The following is a 16,623-nucleotide window of genomic DNA, read 5'->3' on the forward strand; positions in this document are numbered from 1 at the left end:
GCCGCACAGCTCCCATTACAGCACACGAGCAGGAACCAGGCTGGACTGCCTTAACCTGGTTTCTGCTCCTCGCTGTCTCTCTCTTGTGTGTCTGTGTGGGTACTGAAGTGTTAATAGCTATTTGTTTTATTTATTACTGAGGGGAAATGTGTTGAGGAACAAAGAAATGTGTTGTGCCTCACCCACACCCATTTTAACATGCTGCTTGCCCTGGCCCTCATTTTTCCTTGCCTGCTTCATAGCTTTCTCAGCACATTCTAGCAAACAACGTGCTTAAGCAGGTCCCAAGCATCACACTTTGAAATATCAAAATAACCTTAATGTTGTGTTTCAGTAATAGTTTATATTTGCATGAGTTTCCCCATAAGAAAAATAATTGGAAAGCTGCAAAAATTCTAAGGAAAATAAAAGCAACCTATTCTACTCTTTTCCTCCCTCTTTCACTGAGGTAGGTGGCAGCTTTAACTCTAAGCTTATTGGACTCTGGGGTATGCCCAGATTCTGTCTTGGGAATAGCACTGACTCTCTCTTTCCAGTCATTCTGTCAGAGCCTGCAAATGTGTGAATCAACACATTTCAGAAAGAAACTCTGTCTAGCAGTGTTGCCTTTGAAAGACTGTATCATGGGAAAAAATTGCCATAGGTTTCTGGAAACCTGAGGTGGAGACAACAAAACCCTGACTGACATCAAGCCTGTAGCAGGAGGCTGCCCCTAATGCAGCAGGCCTCTTCCCCGCTACTGGAGTGCCAGGTGGAGAAGATTTTTGCTGATTTCCCCTGCCGTCAGAAATGCTCTGTGTTTCCCAAAAATATGTCCCTGAAGGCCGCACAGCCTGCATTACTTCATCCTCCAAAGGCAGGGGAAATCAGTTAAAATCACTCCTCCTGCACTTGCATGCTCTGGTAGCGAGGTGGATGCTTCTTCCTGGCACATCCATACTATGTTAGTCAAGATGACAGCCCTTGCCTTTCATTAATACTTGAGCCCTCAGTTTTGAATGGAGGTTGATTCAGTGTGCTCCTTCCTGCTTAGTTATAACTGGCAGTGGGGAAACTTGTATGTGTTTAAATGGAGATGGTGGGTGTATTCCACTGTGAAGCACCAACACTTTGTGTGCTGTCTCTGTGTTGGCTTGCAAAGTACAAAATAGCCTAGAGTCTAGCTGGGCAGAGTTGTTTCTGCTTAGCAATATTTTGCTATCTTGAACAGTTACTCTAACCCACTTTAGGATGATGCTGGAGGGAACCAGCTGGATCCAGGGTGCCCTTGGTACTTGAGCCTTGCCTCTGCTAGATACTCACCTGTCTCGGAAGCTTTCACAGGCTCTTCCCCAAAGTGACAGTTCTGTCAAGTATACTGTCAGGCCATTGCTTATCTCTGTCCGTTCCAATTCATGCTACTCTTGGCCTGTGGTTTGGTGTTTTTGTTACTTGTTTGTATTTTGTGGTGGATCTGTGACCATTCAAGAAACTAAACTCATGGGACTCTCGGGAACTTATATTGTGTTTTCATTGTATAGAGATTATTTGTTTCCCAAACAAATGTGCATGTTGTATAGCTAGGTATGAAATAGGTGTGACTCAAACGGGGACTGTGAAATATTGTGGAGATTTGGGGTGAGGCAGGGGGAAGAATACCCCTGTATCCTTGCAAACACTGGATTGGCTATGTTGGTGAAGGGCCATGTTGCTGTTAACTGGGGTGAGCAACTCTTTGACTGTTAGGGGTAAACCTGTGTTTTATATTTGCAAATGCAAGTACTCATATTGTCTCAAAAACATTATCAGTTCATCCATTCTTCTGCCTGTTGCCTCCATCTGTTAAATGAATTGATCTAGAATGGATTCATTCTCCTCCTGACTGCTCTCCAGTCCACTTTAATCTGACTTATTAAATAACCAATTCAATCTTCTCTACCCTGAATCAAAAGAGTTTTGAAAACATCTGTTAAATATGAGAGCAATCTCATTCATTGATCTGCTTCACATGCCTGGGCCATACAAACTCTAAAATGGCACCAGCAACCCTATAGCTGTTCCTCATTCCCCTAGCACGCCTATTATTAGTTAAGATGAGAATTTGTTTCAGTATTCTACCATTATAAGCCCTGGACTTCTATTGGTCATAAAACTCTGCAACTTTGCATTTTAGGCAATCAGTTTGATGGGCATATTAAAAAGAAATTTCTTAGCCTGAACAAGAGAATGAGGCTGTTCTCACGGGCAAACAAAACCTAGCCAACAAAGCCAAGCCCATTCTTGCCCGCTTGTGAGAACTGCTGGGATCGCGCCTGATCCTGGTGGCGCCTTGGCAGCAAACCCACCAAGCCAGCCACCCTCTTAAATGGGGATGAGAGCTAGCACTCTCTCAGCCCCATTATTTTAATTGTCTGCTAGCCCTGGCTGCTTACAGCTAGGGCTGGGAAACTGTGGGGCTACTGGCCAGCATTGAGGGAATCCCCAAAATGCACACACACTTATGCAGTGCATTATGGGAGTTCCGGGGGCTGTGACGAAGCATCCAAGCCCCGATCCTCTGTGCTGCCAGCGGCTGCTGGCAATCGTGTGGACAGGCAATCCGCCCACCCAGGGAGAGAAGAGGAATCGTCTGTGGGGAAGTAAGTGTAAGCAGCCTTCCTCTCCACTCTCCCTCGAGCCCTTTCTCACTGATCGTGAGAAAGAGCTCAACATGTACTAAGAAGAGTCAGTAGGTTGGTTCACACAAAGTCATCAAAAGCAGTTTAAAAGCTGGGCTACCCACATTTTAATGCTAGTGTGAATTCATAAAAATCCCTTCAGCCCAGGTTTCTCAAACCAGAGTAACCCAGATACTCTACCCTGGTCTTAACTAAGGTAAGAGGAAAAGAGAGCCCTCCTAACTTCCTCTTCTAGTTGTGTGAACACATTCACCTTTTCTACACAGGAAACAGCCCTGGAAACAATAGAGAGCTGTGCCTACAGGGGCTGCTGACCATCGATGTGCCACTCTACAAAGTACACAATCTGTGCAGCAGCTTCTAGTGGTGTGCCCGAACCGGTCCGGCAGCCATTCCAAAGAATGGCCGAACTGCTGGACCGGTCCGGCCCTGCCTGGTTCGGGTCCGGGTGGGGGGTATGACTTTAAGGGCGGGGAGGGCTTGCTTAGCCCTCCCGCCTCCTTGCCCCCGCCAGCGCCCGTATTGTACAGTATAGGGGCGCTGGAAACCAGCCGCCCCCCCCCCGCCGCCGCCGCGGCGGCGAAATAACCCCTAAAACCAGCCAGCCCTCCCTCCCTCCCAGCTAGCTGCCCGCCCGCCCGCCCATCCACTCACCCAGTCGCTCACCCGGTCGCTGGATAAAAAGCGAGAGGAGCTCCGGCACAGAGCTCCTCTCGCTTGGAAGGCCTCCAGCAGAATGGTGGCTTGCGCGCGCCACAAACCACGCCGTTCTCCGGAGGCCCGGTCTACCTGCCGGGAAAGGGCCGGGTAGACCGGGCCTCCGATCGCTGGGTAGACCGGGCCTCCGATCGCCGGAGGCCCGGTCTACCCAGCGATCGGAGGCCCGGTCTACCCGGCCCTTTCCCGGCGGGTAGACCGGGCCTCCGGAGAACGGTGTGGTTTGCGGCACGCGCATGCGCGCGCGCGCGCAAGCCACCATTCTGCTGGAGGCCTTCCAAGCGAGAGGAGCTCTGTGCCGGAGCTCCTCTCGCTTTTTATCCAGCGACCGGGTGAGCGACTGGGTGAGTGGGTGGGCGGGCGGGCGGGCAGCTAGCTGGGAGGGAGGGAGGGCTGGCTGGTTTTAGGGGTTATTTCGCCGCGGCCGCGGCGGCGGGGGGGGGGGGGCGGCTGGTTTCCAGCGCCCCTATACTGTACAATACGGGCGCTGGCGGGGGCAAGGAGGCGGGAGGGCTAAGCAAGCCCTCCCCGCCCTAAAAACAAGGCCCCCCTTCGGTGCCGGTCCGGACTTCTCCGGACCGTGCACATCCCTAGCAGCTTCAGCAGGACTAGGTCTGCCTCTTGATCCTTTGGCCAATCATATGGCAGCTCCTGATGTCATGAGACTTTCCAGTCCACAGGCAGTGCAAAGCATGCTGGGGAGGCCTTTTGAGGACATTTTATGTTTTCAGCTCCTGATTTTAGCAATGGAGGCCTTGCCTGGGCTTATTCGTGTGTTCCTTGGGTTTGCATACTCAAACAAAGGTTCTGACTGCCTGCTGCAACTACAGTAGGAGCTCCCTGACCCTCAAACCCACCCCCAAATGGTTGTGTTAGCATGATCCCCTGATAACTGAGCAAAGAGGCACCTTTTTAAAGTGGTGATTCTCTTTATTTAGCAGGAGGAGAGCAACTGGCCCTGTCCATCCCCAGCATAGCATCCCTCCAGTGGCTGTTGCTGGTGTCTATCTTGTGTTTCTTTTTTAGACTGTGAGCCCTTTGGGGGCAGTGAGCCATCTATCTATGTAAACTGCTTTAGGAACTTTTGTTGAAAAGTGTTGAAAAAATAAATAAATATTCTTTGTATTTGAATAGGCCTGGTTTGTTTTAAGTGGTTTCTCTTCATGAGCTGTGTTGACACATTGGCAGGAGAAACGGCACTAGACAAATTTCTTCTATCTTCGTTAAGCAAGAACCAACCAACCAAACTTGGAGGCCTGACCTGTAAGGAATCTGCCCACCCAAGGGAGGATGTCAGCTGGATAGAAACTTGCAGGAGTGGACATTTTACAGTTCTGAAGAAATTAACCTTTCTCAGCCACTGGCCCAGCAATACAAAACAAGAAACAGCAGCTGTTTTTCTTTTTGCATCAAGATCAAAATTGGAGTTGGTAATGGGGATAACAAAAGCCTTCTGCTTTGGGCGTATACATTGACTAAACCAGATGAGTGGTGACTTGAGGTAGTCATTTTAAAGGAATCATTGGGGACCCTGAGCAGATTGGCTATAGAAGGCAGCTTATAGCTGGAATAGACAGTTGATTGTGTTGGTCCCAATCCATGCATGTTTCCGCTGGATATTATTTGCAGCTTTTAAAATCCTCAGTTGTGCACATCTCGGCTGTACATGACATTTTGAACACCTCTCTTATGTATGCGTGTGTTCAAATTGAGTGTAAAGTGTGCCATCAAGTCGATTTTGACTCCTGGCGCCCACAGAGCCCTGTGGTTTTCTTTTGGTAGAATACAGGAGGGGTTTACCATTGCCTCCTCCCGCTCAGTATGAGATGATGCCTTTCAGCATCTTCCTATATCGCTGCTGCCCGATATAGTACCAGCGGGGATTCGAACCGGCAACCTTCTGCTTGTTAGTCAAGCATTTCCCCACTGTGCCATTAGGTGGCTCAAATTAATGAGTGTATGCTGCATCTGTTCCCTTTTAACAATTTATACCAGATTTTTTGTAATGTTTCAACCTATTGCGGTGCCTGGTGACACTATTCAGTATCGTAGGCCCCGTGGTGGCAGACACTGTGCCTGCTGGGTGGGATAATCTCAGCACCAAGGATTGTTTATGCTCTAATCCTCATTGAGCTTCCTTTCCAACAGTCACTGTTCACTTTGGTGGCATTTGTACTAGTGTACTGCTTTGAGAATTGGTCCAGAAGTAGTTGGGGTTCTGCCTAGCTGTGCATATTCTTTTAGTCAATGTGTAGGACAGCAGGGAGAAATCTCCACTATACATCTGCCCTGTGTTTTAGTAAAACTGAGATACGTTATTGACCTTTCTCTATCCACTTCATATTCATTAAGTGGGCTACTTATATGCCCATCTTTTTTCATGTCTGGAAAAATATGCCAGACATGAAATTTTACTATTTTAGGTGTGTTGTCTTCTATGAAGCTGAATAGGTATTTCCAACCTTCTAGTGCCAACATTTCATTTGCTTAGGTGCCTGTGATTTTCTAGGTCTCAGCATTTATTACATTGAATTTAGCTTTTCTTAATTTCTCACGCATTGTATTTTCCGCTTTTACCACTGATGATGGTTCCAGTTCATGATATCTTGTAGTGTTTGGCCCATAAGGGAAGACCAGAAGGCAGGGCATTGTGGAGGGAGTTTCCGTTGACTGCTCTCTTAAACCAACATGACATGTATAACTGCTAAAATGGAATTGCAAGAGAATTGCACTCCCAGCAGGAATTAAGTGAATTTCTCATCTCTTCCATTATCTCCACCCAGTTTATACAGCTGGCTTTGTTATAAAGAGAGTCCTCTTTGGCATCGGAGAAAAATACAGAAACTTTAGAGAAAATGCAGTGCTGTGTTAGGATGCCATGCAAAGACATTTCCTTACTTCTGCTAATTGCCTGTGTTGAACATACTATCGATGTGTGTCACACATTGTACAAAGTAGCACTTCTCTCTTTTGCACATTTCCTCAGACTTTTCATCTCGGTTCCAGACCTGGGATACATCACCAGCCTGCACTAGGCCTGGCCTTGAATACTTGGAAGACTGCAGCATGCTGGGGGTGGGCGATGTCAGAACATTCTGGGAATGTGAGGCCAGGCTGTCAGAATGTGGAAGGTCCTGCATCTCTTCCGAAAATAATTCCATCCGTTATTCCATCAAGACTCCAGTTGAGGCAGAATCCTTCCCACCCACCCACTTCCTGTGCTGAATCTGTGCGCCTGTATCTTTCCCTGCTTTAAAATCAGAAGATTATCCTATTTAGGATCTGTTCAGTATTTCCCCTCTCCCCCCCTCTCAATCCTGTGCTCAGAATAAATTGTGCAATTTTATATTGCTATCTAAGACTCTCCTCCTCTTCTCTCGCCTTTCCTTGGAGAGGAGGGAAGAAAAACAGAATTAGGCTATGCCACAATATATTGTGCTGTGTGATATGACTGTGACCTAAATTTCAGAAAGTCTTGCCTGCTCAGCTCTAGCTTCTGTATACTGACAAGTATTTAAAAAAAACATAGCTAATGAAACATTTAGCCCCTTCCCCTACCCTCTAGTGAGGAATTATCAGATTTGGGTTGGAAAACTTGATTTTTCTGGAGGTCACATTACCAATTTTAAATGTGGTCAGTGGGCCACGCTCATGAAGAACATTCTCCAACAAATGGGTGTGCTTTTGCACATATCCCTCCTGCTTCCAAACACAGCAGTTTTGTTTAGAGGTGTTGTGCTTTTTTGCCCCTTTGTTTTTGTTTTATGGTACCTGTTCAGAGTCAGTCCAAAGGCGAAGCTGCTATTGGCAACAGGAGGAGAAGGGGTGCTGGTTCTTGTTTCTCATGTACATTCCATCTCTCCCAGAAGCTGAAGTAAGATAAAACCAAATGTTGGTGCCAGGTAACCTTTTGAAAGTCAGATTAAACTCAGCGGATCCTAGCTTGTCCCTCTAGTCTGCAGTACCCCACTAATTGTTTAGGTAGAGAGGAGTGGTTATGACCATGCTTGCTCTAAGTTACAGCTTCCTTTGAACTGACCTCTGGATATTTTCTGATTCTTTCCCTCTAAAAATCTTATTTGACCTAATTCCAAAGGAACATCCTGAAGAATTTTGTTTATGACAGCATTTTCCGGTTTATATATATTTATTTTTCTGTTGGTTTTTCCCTACAGAAGTTGAAAGGTGCTGCCTTTGATGAGTGGAAGAACATCAGAGGGCCCCGTCCCTGGGAAGATTCCAAGACTGTTCAAGATCAGCAGCGTTAGACACCCTGACTTCATTCTCTTTCGTGTGCATTATTTCAGAACTGCCTCCCCCGACCTCGCCCCCTCCAGAGGATGGGTGAAACAGTCGTTAACTCCAGCAAGGAAATAACTGTTTTGAGCTGCTGTCATGGTTAACGACAAGCCTTGTAAATAAAGATATTGAAGTGTGTTTCCCAGTGATAATCAATACACTATACATACTTATTGCAATGGTCAGACATTTTTAGCCAAGAACACTGGAGTCTTTTACTGGTGTTTCTATAACTGCTTCAAGTCAATATTGAAAGATGGGTTGATATCTAAGAACATTCCAGGTTTTAATCTGTTAACAGATCCATCAAAATGGTAACCAGATTGTAGCAAGGTGTTGTGTTAGCAATTAATCCAAGGAGGACTAAAGGGGTGTGAGTCTCTGCATCACAGGAAGTTTCTAAGCAGAGTTAGGAGGAACAAGGAGTGTGCAAGGCTCCAACACAAGCTCTTTCTTTATGTGCTGAGGAGAGCAGTTTGGGCCACAGTGGTGACCAGTAGGGGTGCTTTGATGTAGGCCACATTTCTTTCCTCAACAAATTGGGAATTACTCCTTTTGTGATGGAATTCTTAATTTTCTTCTAAAGAAAGCACTTTTTGGTCCAGCAGGAAGTATGAAGCAGCCTTGTATCAAGTTAGAACTTTAATCTATGTAGCTTTGTGTTGTCTAAATGGCAAGAACTCAGAGCAGACAGTCAATACTAGGGGTCTCAGGCACATCTTTCCCAATCTTTCTACTGAGATGCTTTAATTGGAAATCTCAAGAACTGAACCTGGGATCTTTTGCATACAAAACATGTGCATTACCACTTAGCCATGGCACAGGAAGCCTAATAGATCTTTGATTGCTCTTCTTGAGGCTACTTCAAACCAGCTAGCTAAGAACAGGAAAGTTCTTAGGTTCTAACCTGCCAGCCCCATCACAGCCCCTTAAAGGCCTGCATCTCTCCATAGGTGGCCTTCTTTTACACAGAAACATCTTATGAGATGCTATAGTCAAGCAGTGCCCAAGGAGATGCTTGTCCTACTAGCCTCAGTTGTGGGTTGAAGCTAAATACAAGTTCTTGAAGCCACAATAGCTACATTGGCCCATAACCACTTATTCCATCTGCCATGTGTTTGGTTTTGCAGTGGTCTGATTCTCTTCTTCAGTTTGTTGTTTCTAGTGGCAGCTTTTCCCTGCACAAAAACCCACAACATTTTGAGGTGCAGCACTTCCTGACAGTATTTGATCATGGTGTGTGTGTGTGTGTGTGTGTGTGTGTGTGTGTGTGTGTGGATTTTGGGAGGCTGTGACTGGCTTCCTTTCAAAAGTTATTCCTGTTTGTTCATGTCCACATGGTATCCAGTGTTTTTCTTGTATTAATATTTGGAAGTTGTATTTATTTAAAAATATTTATATTCCATTTATAGAAATCAAGCAAACAAAAGCATTACACACAGAGAGAAAGACACACACACAAGCACATGGAACATGGAGCATTCCAGTTCAGGGGAAATAGTGAAGACTATCATGGTGCTGATCCCCACCTTGGAATTCTGAAGAAAGGTTTTCATTTCACATCATCTAAGCAGAGGTAGCTGTCCAAGGGTCCAAGTTCCATTTCCTGCTTAGGTCAACACAGTAACAGGCTTCTCTTTGATGTCCTGTAAGTCATCTGCTACTAACCTTTTTTACTGTCTGTACAATAATCCCCTGATATATGTAGCCCCTTCAACATTCACATCAACCTGTATGGTAGTTGTCCTCTCCCTGGTGATATTCTATGTGACATGAATATTTCAGCCATGACAATGGTGCTAATTTTGTGGATTTACAGCCAGTTGGCATCCTTTATTCTTGCAGGATCTTGATTGAGTGGGAAAGACCTATAGGATTTGCTCTGCTTATATGATTGCAATCTTGCTCGCTCTCAAACACAAACACACACAATAGAAGAGGCTCCCATGTGGTTTGCTATTTGTGCAATGGATAGTGGTTCAACCTGTTTTTGATGGGTTGCACTCCCCTTGAAGAACTGGATTCGTAGTTTGAGAAATGTGCTTGGATAGTTGCATGGTGGTTGTGGCAAGGAGTACATTTGCATAGCTGAGACTGATATGCCAGCTGCAGCTCTCCTTGAAGAGAATGGATCTGTCCACTAGGGATGTGCACAGAACTGTTTTTGCTAGTTAGAATCCAGACCGGATTTGAGCTGACCAAGTCCAGTCCTGGGTCTGGCCGAACTGGTTGTGGGCCTCACCGGATTCCCCTTTACAAGTATATCCCTGAACCGGCCCATTATTCTTTTAGAACAAGGGCCAGTCCAGTTCGAACTTGGACCGCCTGAGCTGGCTCGCACATCCTTCCTGGCCACAGTTATGTATGTTCTTGTGACTGGGTTACTGCCACACTCTGTGTAGGGCTGTCTTTGAAAACTGTTTAGAAACTTCAGCTCAACAGAAAGCATGCATTCTGACTGGAGCATTAAACTGCATTATTGTATCCACTATGATGGATTCTGATCTATGGATCCAATTCAAAGTCCTTATTGTGATCGTTAAGGCCCTACTGGGTTTAGGATCTTGCTGTTTAAAAGGACCACCAGTTCTTGCATGAATCTACACATTGACTAAGGTAATCAGAAGAAGCCCTTCTCAATATCCAGCCAACACAGGAGAGTGCCTTGTTGGTGGTTCATAGGTTGTGGAACTCCCTGCCCTGGGAAATCTGTTTGACTTCCACTCTGATGCCTTACCACTCCATCCCATGTACATTTACCAGGGAGTAAGCCCCATTGAAAACAATGGGGCTTGTTTCTGAGTAAACATACTTAGGTATGGGCTACATGTTAGCATAAACTGGAAGCGAATCTTTCTCCATTAGTTGTTACTCTTGGCATTTGTTTGTATTATTCTATTGGAGAAAACTTTGCTTTATATAATGCATATTACTTCAGGCACAGAGAGGGTGTTTCCTTCAGTCTTTCATTAGAGAGTCATATGGATCATTGCTTGGAAGCGTACATGCCAATTTGAGTAAATTCATCCTATGCATGAAGCATTTGCTAGGAACAATGTTTTAATTACAAATGCAATCTCAAATTTAAAGGTTTAAAACCCTGTTGGCAGCTTTACCTTGGGCCTTTGAGAAATCTAGCTTGGCAGACCGTAACACGTAATTACTGTGAGCCTAGGGAGTAAAAACTCTATCGTAGCAGGAGAAAGAAATCTTGGGAGAGTTAATAGATAGCATCCCCTTTAAGGACACTTTTTCTGAAGACTGCCTCTGTCAGTGTAGCTCTTTGCTCACAAAAAGCAAAATCTCTGGGGATTTTTTTTGTTATTACCCTAGAGATCTCTCCAAGCATATGGCTGATTGGAAATCCCCAAGGATCTTTAGTTACTGAGCTACAAATTTTGATATTTTTGAGACTTACATTGTGAAAAGCCTCTTGTCTTGCTTCTGGCATGGCAGATATTTTGGCTGACTACCAAAAAAAAGGGCCCTTATCCAATAATTTTTCATTAGGCTTTGTTCAGGCAAGGATACAGGGACACTATGGATCCACTAGTTCTAGAATCTTTACTGAAATAGGTTCAGTCCCCTGTATTTCTTGTAAAAATAATAAAAAATAATCCAGATTTGGAAGAAAGAGACTATGGGGAAACTAAATAATTGAGACATTTCTCCTGAGAGGTTCGGAATGCCTTCAGCTGGCATTATGTGATTTTTTTTCTAAATGAGAGCATATTCCCAAGTAAGGGAAGTGTGCACCTGCATTGTAGAGATGCCACACATGTTTCTATATTGTAGAGGTGTCCCAACATATCTACCTGTATTGGAGCGGTGCCATATGCAGATGTAATGGGGAGAAGCAAATACTTATACAGTTTCCATGCAGGTTGGGAATACTGAGTTCCTAATTGCAGATACACTTTACAATTCCTTGTAAACCAATGTGAGAAGCAGTCTTGACTTGTAAGCTGTAGCTGAACATCCACTTGCTCGGTTTTTCTTTTAAAATCTGAAAGTCATACAGGTAGAACAGTTCACTTGTCCTCCAAGTGACTCACTGTAGACCTAAAACCAGATATTAGTGTCTGGGTCACAGGCTTGTGCAGTGAAATCAGAACTTTAAGTGTGTTGGAGTTTTACTTTAAATTGGAATTTGTGAGTGCCTTACTTTGCTTCTGTGGCATTAGTGTTGTCCCATGTCCTTTTGGAACAGCAGCGATAGCAGTCACTTGCTTTATAAATATGGCAGCATCTAGTGGCATAGCAAGGTTGGAGGTGCAAAATATGAACTTCAGCCCCTCACCTGCCCCTCCTTTGCTCATCACCCACTTGCCAGGCTGTCCTTGCACTGCTGCCAGCAAGAATAGGCCTACTTAAAGGGTTTGCCTGTTCTCCGTGAGATAAGTGCAGAGTTGGAGTGAGCAGCACAGTAAGCATGGTGGCAGCAGAGAGACTGTGAAGGTTGGAGAGAGCACCCTGGGGCCAGGAGAGGCAGTAATCATGGCCCGAGTGTATTGCATGTCCTCAGCAATGGTGGCTATGCCACTAGCAGCACCTGCAAACAGAAGCACCTTAGAACACCTTTAGAGCAGTTAGGGTGACAGGACTCGGCTTAGGGTGACAGGGTTGTGTCTCAGAACTCTTCTACCATTTTGTGTGCTGGGATGTTATAATGGATGCTTTGTTCTTCTAAGAACAGCTGGTTTCAGACCGCCTGAAAGTGGAGACAAGAGTGACCAGGTGCAATAGAGGCCAGGGCTCAAATGCATTGTAATGGTTCAGTACAACAAGGAATTAGAGAGAGATGCAATCACGTGGCATGTCACAGTACTGCAAATGTGAGAGAAGCTCTTCCAGCCAGCATTGCCTTCTCCACACACTCTTAAAGGTACAAGAGTCTTGCACTCTATTGCACCATCACAGTGCAATATTATTAATATCACTATGCAATATTGCACTCTGTTTCAGGCATCACTGTGCTGTTTATGTTGGAACTATAGGAAAGGAAGCCTCCTTCCCTTCAATCCTTTGCCCTTGCTTTTAAAATAGAACTGACTTAAGAATTTCTAGGAAATACTAAAAGAATCCTGCAGAGGAGAAATAGAGCAAGATTGTAAATGTACATTACCTGCCAACTACTCCCCCGTTTTTGTTTTTGTTTTAAATCTAGATGCGTTCTCCCACCCAGTTTCAATGATCTGTCTTTTTCAGTGTCATGTACAGCTGGACTGAAACCACCATGTAAATGTTGGTTTAAAACATTTAGATTCCACCTTTCCAAGGACACATGAGGCATTTTATGTAAAATCAGGAACAATACACCAATATAAAATAAAGTATAAAACAATTAGAATATATGAAGCATTTCAACATCATCAACCTAGATAAATTTAGATATCTATTTACCATAAGTGGAAATGATTTAACCACAAGTCCTTGTTTGTTTCGATATATTTATTTATTTATACTTTTCTATCCCACTGCTCCTCCAGGGATCCCAGAGGATCCTTACATAGTTATCTTTTTATCCTCAGAACAAACCTATGGGGTAGGTTAGGCTGAGAGAGAAGTGACTGGCCCAGAGCCACTCAGTGAGTTTCATCGCTGAATAGAGGTTTGAATTTGGTCTCCCCAGCCCTAGTCCAACACTGTAACCATTATATCACACTTGCTCTCTTTACATTTGAGGAGGGGGAAAATCAAAGTTGGGGAGTTAAGTTTTTGAAGCCTTCTTGGATGTAAATAATAACTTCAAAATATTCAAATGACAAATATTAATTCACTCCTCTCTCCTTGCCCCCAAAGTTCTATCCAAAAGTAACAAATTTTTGACTATGCCACAATAAATATTTTAATTACAAATTAATCTTTTGGAGAGAGAAAGCCTTTGTTAATAAAATGTCACTATGCTCACTGAGTTAACAAGAAAGATTATGTATGGGGGCGGGGGGGGGGACTCAAGAAATATTTTAAACAATTCACTCTGTCACCAAACAAGTAACTCAGACCCATTTCTTTTATTATGCTGGGTGATTTCTTTTCTGTAAAGCTCAGGTTCCTTTGTGCCTATTCCATATTAATTCAGCTCCACATTTTCCTGAGGTCAGCTGAGAAGGGAATAGCTTCTGTAGTTCTGCATTGCTGATGGAAGTGTTTGAGTCAGACTGAGGAACTGAGACAGCATAACTCCAGCACTTGGGTATATTTGGGACATTGTGGAAGGAAAGGGGACTCTCTCCAGATCACTCTCGACTGCTTGCACAGCCCTTTTCCATGACCACGTAGCCAGATAGAAAGGCCAAGAAAAAAGAGCAGCTCAGAGGAAAAAAGACATTGCCCTAGTGCTGTGGTATTGTTTGTTTTTAATCCCATCACAATATTACTATTGGCTGAGGGGAAACGCACCTAATAAATGTTGCCCTGCTTCAGGACTCTAAAGGTCCTGAAGGGAAAATAATCCTCTTTTTGGCCATCCAATTTCTAGGATTTAGGGATGGGCCTTGTACGCTCCTATTTTCCATTCTTTCTCACTAATTCCCTCATTGATAAGACTCTGAACACTTCATTATGAGAAGATACTGAGTAAGGGCCAATTTTTCCTAGTTTTGATTTATTCTTCTGTGTGTGTGTGTGTGTGTGTGTGTGTGTGTGTGTGTGTGTATAAATAATATTTAATTACAATTGTGGTTGCTGTTACAGTCTAGCCCCAGCCCCCCGTAGATCATAGAGCTATATATTCCAAGGAGTGGTGCACAGGTCTAGATTACAGTTCACTTATCCATGGTAACACAGTAAAGCCACCATGTGTGGGAACAATGATTTATTTATTATTATTTATTTATTTATTCGATTTTTATACCGCCCTTCCAAAATGGCTTAGGGCAGTTTTCAATTGAAAACAAAACCATTAAAACCAATAACAGTTAAAACAGAAATATAAACAATATAAAACATCAACTAACAATTAAAACATCATAAAAAACAATTAAATGATCAGAACAATTAAAAAACCTCTGAAAAGCAGGTTACAGCATTAAAACAATTAAAACTAATTAAAAACCCTGAAAGGCCAGGACAAACAGATAGGTTTTAAGGGTTCTCCTGAAGGCAATAAAGAATTCAGATTGCGAATTTCTGCCGGGAGTGCATTCCACAGCCCAGGAGCAGCTACAGAGAAGGCCCGCCTCTGAGTCACCACCACATGAACCGGTGGTAACTGGAGACAGACCTCCTCAGATGACCTTAACGTGCGGTGGGGATCATGCAGAAGAAGGTGCTCTCTAAGATAACTCGGACCTAAGCCATTCATGGCTTTAAAGATAATAACCACCACTTTGTATTTTGCCTGGAAACATATTGGCAGCCTGTGTAACTGTTTCAAAACATGCAAAATATGGTCTCCCCAGGTTGCCCCAGAGACCAACCTGGCTGCCGCATTCTGAACTAACTGAAGTTTCTGGACTACATACAAAGGCAGCCCCACGTAGGGCGCATTGTCAAGCCGGGAGGTTACCAGCTGATGCACCACTGTTTTGAGGTCATCCTCTTCAAGGAATGGGCACAGCTGTTGAATCAGCCGAAACTGATAGAAAGCACTCCTGGGCATGGCCTCCACCTGAGATACCAGGGTGAGGCCTGGGTCCAGGAGTACTCCCAGGCTGATTTAGTGCCCTGAAAAGTGCTCAAGATGTGGAGATTCACTAACTGTACATGTGGGAGCATACTAAACATAGAAAACTGTAATCATAGCATTTGGCGATATTAGTCTTCACATTATGACCCAGATTGGTTTAGAAGCTTTTCTATAGAACAGGCAGCACATGAGACCTTCCTGGAACTAGGATACAGCTTCAGTGTTGTCTGGAACAGAGATTTTCCAGAAGATGTTTGAGTCAATCATTTGTTCATAAGGAAAAGTGATTGCATAGCTCTGTTTCAGAGGATGACGTTTACTTGATGACCGTGCAGGGCAAATTAAGCTGTCACTTAGATGAGTTTAAACGACACCCAATCAAGCAACTAATGGTTGGGTGTTAACTGGACAAAGAGGCACCTTTCACTGTGGTGATTCTCTTTAGCTAGCAGGGGGAGAATAACTGGCCCTATCCACCCCCAGCACAGTACTTCCAGTGACTGTTGCTGGTGTGTGTCTTATGTTTCTTTTTAGAATGTGAGCCCTTTGGGGACAGGGAGCCATCTTATTTGTTTGTTATCTCTCTTTGTAAACCGTCCTGAGCCATTTTTGGAAGGGCGGTATAGAAATCGAATTAATAATAATAATAATAATAATAATAATAATAAATGTGGCTAAAGGAACCCAGTCAATAGAGATTGTTTTGCTTCTTTGTATTCCACACTGGGTCCATGATTGTAACTTAAAATCATGTAGTTGACATATTCTCTTATGGTTCTTAAATATTTTTTGTTGAATGTTATCTCATGTGGTTGATGAGTTCCAGCATATTTCTCTGGGTTCTTGTTTGTGTAAATGTAGTGCAGTCTTCTCCCATGGAACTGGAATGGTTTTTCCCTGCCACAGAGAATGAATGAAGGGCATTCCATTTATTCATTTGAATGATACGCTCATTTTCAAGATTCGTTTCCTAATTGTTCTATAAACAACTGTTTTATATTTTACTAGGTGCTGCTAGCTGTACAAATGGCACTGAACTACTAGTGACTTCTGGTGATTCTACCAGCAATGGTCAAAATGCATGATGAATGGAATGAATGAATGCCTATCCTGAGGCACTTGACATTGTGTTTAATCAACCTGGGCCAGCCCATCCACTGGGCAGACCTAGGAGGTCGTCAAGGGTACCAATTCTTGGGGAGGGGTGCTACATGCCTCCCTCTCCAAGCAACCACTGACATGTTGCTGTGCTGTTCACTCTCCGCCCCAGAAGGCGAGTGGGGGTGGGGGCACAGGGGAGAAATAACAAGCAAGCAAAGC

General features: G+C 44.1%; 1 protein-coding gene across 1 annotated transcript in view; it reads left to right on the plus strand.

Annotated features, from left to right (window-relative positions):
• LOC128340022 (uncharacterized) overlaps positions 1–15,995 on the plus strand; it is a 100,228-nt gene extending 84,233 nt beyond the window's left edge. Inside the window, exon 5 of the mRNA XM_053284627.1 lies at positions 7,550–15,995. Coding sequence (XP_053140602.1) covers positions 7,550–7,642 — 93 coding nt within the window. The 3' untranslated portion in view covers positions 7,643–15,995. The remainder of the gene's footprint in view (positions 1–7,549) is intronic.
• Positions 15,996–16,623: the final 628 nt, after the last annotated feature.

The sequence above is a fragment of the Hemicordylus capensis genome, chromosome 1 (genome assembly GCF_027244095.1).
Source record: "Hemicordylus capensis ecotype Gifberg chromosome 1, rHemCap1.1.pri, whole genome shotgun sequence".
Taxonomy (NCBI): domain Eukaryota; kingdom Metazoa; phylum Chordata; class Lepidosauria; order Squamata; family Cordylidae; genus Hemicordylus; species Hemicordylus capensis.